Source organism: Panicum virgatum, chromosome 2N, assembly GCF_016808335.1.
Source record: "Panicum virgatum strain AP13 chromosome 2N, P.virgatum_v5, whole genome shotgun sequence".
In the NCBI taxonomy this organism is placed as follows: Eukaryota; Viridiplantae; Streptophyta; class Magnoliopsida; order Poales; family Poaceae; genus Panicum; species Panicum virgatum.
This window is the reverse complement of record NC_053146.1, coordinates 15371418-15377417: the sequence shown is the minus strand read 5'-3', so window position 1 is coordinate 15377417 and position 6000 is coordinate 15371418. Positions and strand designations below refer to the sequence as shown.

Genomic DNA, 6000 nt, shown 5'->3' with positions numbered 1-6000 from the left:
TCACGAGATTTCGTTGCCACCTTGCATACTACTTCTAATATACTTTCCCTCTTCTTTTTTGCAAGGTTCTAAAAAACGCTAGACGCTAGGCGAACGCTTGCCTATGGTTTAGAATTTTTTGTGATTAAACGTAGATTGAACATGATTAAACGTGTATTGTGATTAAACGACACTGTGATTAAACGCAACGCTTGGCCACCGTTCAACGTTTAATCAAGATTAAATGACATTTAAAAATGTTTTTTAGAACACTGCTTTTTTGTGCACAAATTATAACCTTTGAAGGTTCAATTTATATGAACCACAATTTTGTATTAAATATGTAACTTGATATCATGTACTATTTGCAGGCACTCAGAATATATGAATTAACAAATTAAACAAATTTTGAGATTAATTTATTTTTATATGCACATGCACTTTTTAAATTGGATAAGATGATTTGTTTTTTGGGACAAATTTTGAATGCTAAAATAACTTGTTTTTGGGACGGATGGAGTATATCCCTGGTTAAAAAAAAGATCTCGATTCACATTTGAAACGTTATTGTGTCCCATAGTAAACCACAAGCTCAACTCAGCCGAAGGCGCGGCTTTGCCGCGCCAGTTTTCTAGTAATTACAAGATCACCCTCGTTGTTCTCCATCACAGGTACCCGTCCACGATTATATTATTGGCGAAGGGCTGGCGTGCAAGTTTCTCCCGAGTTCGCGTGAATCCCAGCAACCTTTCACCGAAGGCTTTGCCTCCTCCCCCGCTCTCCGCTTAAACCCCGCGGCTCCGGCGAAACAATTCAAAATCCCTTCTCGAATCCGTCCGCACCCCCACCCGGAATCCCCTCCTGGGCCGCATCGCCCCGCCGCTCCACCGCCTCGGGGCCTTCTCCGACCTTCTCGGGCCTCACGAGTCCACCGCTGAGCTTCTCGCCCCGACCTCACCGCCGCGGGCGCCATGGCGGCGGAGAAGCTGCGGGATCTGAGCCGGCCCATCGACGTGCCGCTGCTCGACGCCACCGTCGCGGCGTTCTACGGCACAGGCTCCAGTGATGAGGTAACCGCACCCCCCCTGAACCCGTTGGATGCTGCGGTCGTCACGGGGTGCCCGGGGGGTTTGTTTCGGGGTTCGGGGATGTCCGGCCTTCGGCGGCCGGTTGATGGGAGCGGGCGGGGTCTAGGGTTTTGGCGGTGAATGGTGAATGGCTCGCTGGGGTGTGGACGTTTGGTTTGTTTCTTTTGGCCCGTGTTTCGGTGGTGATCGCGCCTCAGCGGAAGGGGCCTGGCCGCTGCCGCCCCTGAGTCGACGCATCTGCGTTGATCGGGTGGATAGGTTTGTCATTTGTCAGTGTGGTTCTGATATGATGATTACCTTGCTTGGTTGCATTGAAGTCCACAAAATGCTCCACCAAAAAATAAGGAGTCTACAAAATGCTTCTGAATCCGGTATTGGATTTCGTGCAACTTGTACATGTCCAACACTTCAATTGTATAATTGTAAAATTTGGACCATCAACAATGTTACAGAACAACATTTGTATTCAAGGATTGAACTGTAACTGAATAACGAATGGTCCATATACGACAGCTGACATGATGACATGATGAAGCAAATACTCTCAAAATATTGCCCAATACCGCATTCTAGCGCAATTTGTTCTTTCAATGCATCAGAAGCATATAAGCTGTGGTTCTATAGTGGTGCAGACTGCTGGATCACCAATTGTCAGTCTATATTAGCACAGTGGAAAGTGTATGATGTCTGGATCATCAGCGAAATCTAAATTGATTTTTGCGTACCTACCAGCAATAGCTATCTTAAGTATTTTCTAGCAATTTATTGTGTTCCTCCAACATCATTTTGGTTGACAGGATAGTTGCATCATATGCGCTGTGGCATGTGTAATGTTACACATTTTAATTCAGCCTGAAGCATTTCTTTTTTCTTATACAGTTACTGGTTTACAGCATGTTGCTTGCATTATTGACAGCTGAGTCTAATAGTACTGTTAGATAAAACTGTTTATATGCTTGCTTTCTAACTGGCAAAAGCAATAAAAGCCAAACTGTAGGAATATTTCTTTGGGCATTATTAAATTCATTTTATGGCCAAGCATTTGACAAGCTTCTATTATTTTCCTGTGTGAGGTAACCTTGGCCATTTTTATATGTGCTGCTGCTGTGTTTCAGAGGCATGCTGCAGATCAGATCTTGCGGGAGCTGCAGAATAATCCAGATATGTGGCTACAAGTGGTTCACATTCTGCAGAACTCTCAAAATTTGAATACCAAGTTCTTTGCTCTCCAAGTAAGTTTTGATTTGAGATGTTTTTGTACGTGACATTGTAAACATTAAATAATTTGAAACTGCACAGAGACTCATCCTTTGAAATACTGGTTACTGAGTTCATGCTCAAATTTGTCATCAGAAATTGCTACTATCGGGAATTTGTCATCGGGAACAAGCTGGATACAATCACTGAGGAAACCTATTAGATGTGCCCTTGATTATATATAATTTCTGTCGTTGTGACTTATGTTCAATAGGGATATTCTTTATTTTATTAGGAAAAACCCCTAATTCAATACAGTTATTAGTTTCCTTGCTGAACGCTAATTTACATTTGATCCTAATCCCATGTTTTAGGTACTTGAAAATGTTATCAAATATAAATGGAATGCTTTGCCAGTTGAACAGCGTGATGGCATAAAGAATTATATATCTGATATATCTGATGTCATTGTTCAGGTAATGATCAACATGTCAACCTGATCATCTTTTGTGGTTTGTAAAGCTGATTCTATCTGACTTCATTTTGTTTTTTTATTTTCACTTTCCACTAGCTATCAGGAAATGATGTTTCCTTTCGACAAGAGAAGCTTTATGTAAATAAGCTCAACATTATCCTGGTGCAGGTAGGCTAAACTGTTTTGATTCTATTCTGAAGCTCCTTTTTCTTTTGTCGAAGTATGCAGATTTGTTAGCAAGAATTATCATGGTCTCAAGGCACTCTAGATATATGTTTCTTATTGTCGGTGTATATGTGAGCCCATGTATAGAGGCCAATGTATAGGATCTATATATCCCACCCTTCTAGAGTTTGGAGGAATACAAGCTATTATTCTCTCCATCATGGTATCACTAGCTTAGATCTCTTCTTCCTCTCCTCTTCCTCGCCGCCGCCGCCATGGCTGGCCGCCGGCGCCACCCCCTCTCTCCTCCTTCCCTTCCCTCTCTTCCTCCTCCTTCCCTTCCCTCTCTTCCTCCCTCTTCCTCTGCTCCAGCCGCGCCGCCCTCCTGGCCCCTGCTTCGGCCCGTCCAGCCCCCAGCCGCCGCCGCCCATGCTGGCGTGCGCAGGGGGCGTGGCCGGTGGCGCCGCGCCGGCCGGTGCTGCCGCCACCGCCGCGAGATCCGCCGCCCTGGGGGCCGTGGGGCGCGGATCCGAGGCCGGGGCCGCCGCCGCCGCGAGATCCGCCGCCCTGGGGCCCTCTGCCCTCGCGGCAGTCGCCCAGCTACCGCAGCAGCACCAGCAGGGCGCCGCCGCCCCTGCTGGCTGCTGCCTTGAGCCGCAGCAGCACCAGCAGCTCGCGGCGCTCCAGCTGGCTGCTGCCCTGGGCGCTCGCAGCACCAGCACCTCCCCTGCTGCCGCCGCTGCCCGGGCCGCTGCCGCTACCGCCGCCCTTCGCGCTGCTGTTGCTGCAGCCCAAGGCGCGGGCGTGCTTGGCGGCGCCGCCGCCGCCGCCGTGCGCCTCGCTGCGGTCGCCGACCTACGCGGCGCCGACTCGCACCTCAAGGCCTACGAGCGCGCGCAGGAGATGCTGCAGGACCTCGAGGCCATGCACGTCGAGGCCAAGCTCGCCCAGGCCGCGCGGGTGCACGCCGCGCAGGCCGTCGCGCCCGCCGCGCAGGCCGTTGTCGCCCCCGCCACACACACCGTGCAGGCCGCCGTCGCGCCCGCCGCGCAGGCCGCGCGGGCTGCCGCCTCCCTCGCCGCCGCGCACGCCGCACAGGTCGTCACGTCCGCCGCGCACGTCGCGCAGGCCGCCTTCGCGCCCGCCGCGCCCGCCGCGCAGGCCGCCGCCTCTCTCACCGCCGCGCATGTCGCGCAGGCCGCCGTCGCGCCGGCTGCGCACGCTGCGCAGGCCGCGCGGACCGCCGCCTCCCTCGCCGCCGCGTACGCCGCGCAGGCCGCCGTCGCGCCCGCCACGCACGCCGCGCGGGGTTCCCTCGCGGCCGCGGTGCCCGCGCCCGTGCACGCGCCTTCTGTGCCGCCCCTGCCTGCGCCCGCGATGGCCGCGTTGGCCATGGCGCGCGTGCCCGCGCCCGCGCCCGCGTGGCCTACGCTAGGTATGCCCCCCGCGGCCGCGCCAATCTGGACTCCGCCCGCTCAGCCCAGCCAGCAGTCGACCTGGCCTGGGGGGTGGGACCAGGCCGCACTGGCGCAGTCCTTCAGCACCATGGGGCTAATGCTGCCGGTCAGCACCGAATGGATCGCCGACTCGGGTGCCTCCTTCCACACCTCCCCTGATGCCGGTATCCTCTCTTCTGTCCGACCCCCACACCCCTCTTGTCCTTCTTCCATTATGGTTGGTGATGGGTCTTGCCTTCCTGTCACCACCGTAGGTTTTGCTCCTTCTTCTTTTCGTCTTTCTAATGCTTCTTAGATGGTTCATAATCTTCTTTCCATTCGTCAGTTTACTGCTGACAATTGTTGTTCCATCGAATTTGACTCTTCTGGCCTCACTGTAAAGGATTCGGCCTCCCAATGTCCGCTCCTCTGGTGTGACAGCACGGGGCCCCTTTACACCCTTCGCCTTCCGTCTTTTGCTGCACCACTTTCGCCTTCTTCTTCGTCTGCTACTTTTGCCGCGACGCCGTCGTCCACCACCTGGCACCTCCGTCTTGGTCACCCTGGCCGTGACGTTCTGGCTCAGCTCAGTCATAATACCGATGTTCCTGGTACTAGGGCTCCTGCTGAGCACCTCTGCCATGCGTGCCAGCTTGGTGGTCATGTTCGACTCTCTTTTTCTTCTTCTTCTTCGCATGCGACGCATGCCTTTGATTTTGTTCACTGTGATATGTGGACTTCTCCTGTTCTTAGCCTTTCTGGCTATAGATACTATCTGGTGGTGGTCGATGATTTCTCACACTACTCTTGGACTTTTCCTTTACGCGCCAAGTCTGAGACCTTCCCCACCCTCCTCCACTTCTTTGCCTGGGTGTCCACTCAGTTCGGCCTCACCGTTAAGGCCGTCCAGTGCCAACGGGCGTGAGTTCGACAACTCTACCTCCCGTTCCTTCTTCCTCTCTCGGGGTGTTCAGCTGCGTATGTCTTGTCCGTACACCTCTCCTCAGAACGGCAAGGCTGAGCGGATGATTCGCACAACGAACGACGTCGTGCGCACCCTTCTGATCCAGGCTTTTCTGCCCCCGCGCTTCTGGGCGGAGAGCCTCCACACTGCCACCTATTTGCTTAACCGTCTTCTGTCCACTGCTTCTCCTGCTCCCACTCCACACCACGCTCTTTTCGGTACCCCTCCTCGCTACGACCACCTTCGGGTTTTCGGGTGTGCGTGTTATCCTAACACCTCCGCCACCGCTTCTCACAAGCTGGCGTCCAGGTCGACTCGTTGTGTGTTCCTTGGGTACTCCCCTGACCACAAGGGGTACCGATGCTTTGACCTCACCTCTCGCCGCGTTCTGATCTCCCGACACGTCGTCTTTGACAAGTCGGATTTTCCCTACTCCACTTCTTCCACACCTTCTTCTGACCCCGAGTTGGAGTCTATATTTTCGACTGACCCGGTGGTTAAGCCATCGTTACCTGTTTGTCATTTCTCTGTAGGTTTTTCCGGTACACCGACACCGCTTCCGGTGATCCCTGCTGCGCCGAGCGCGGCCCTGATGCCCGCGGTCGCGCCACGCGCGGCGCCCGGACCCCCGGCCGTGCCGCGCGCGGACCCGGTGTCTCCTGCTGCGCCACACGCGGCCCCAGTGCCTTCCCTTGC

General features: G+C 53.7%; 1 protein-coding gene across 1 annotated transcript in view; it reads left to right on the top strand.

The window, feature by feature from the left end:
• Nucleotides 1-714: 714 nt before the first annotated feature.
• Nucleotides 715-6000, top strand: part of LOC120658127 (protein EXPORTIN 1A-like) — a 28648-nt gene continuing 23362 nt past the window's right edge. Inside the window, exons 1-4 of the mRNA XM_039936341.1 lie at nucleotides 715-1049; nucleotides 2183-2299; nucleotides 2639-2740; nucleotides 2836-2907. Coding sequence (XP_039792275.1) covers nucleotides 951-1049; nucleotides 2183-2299; nucleotides 2639-2740; nucleotides 2836-2907 — 390 coding nt within the window. The 5' untranslated portion in view covers nucleotides 715-950. The remainder of the gene's footprint in view (nucleotides 1050-2182; nucleotides 2300-2638; nucleotides 2741-2835; nucleotides 2908-6000) is intronic.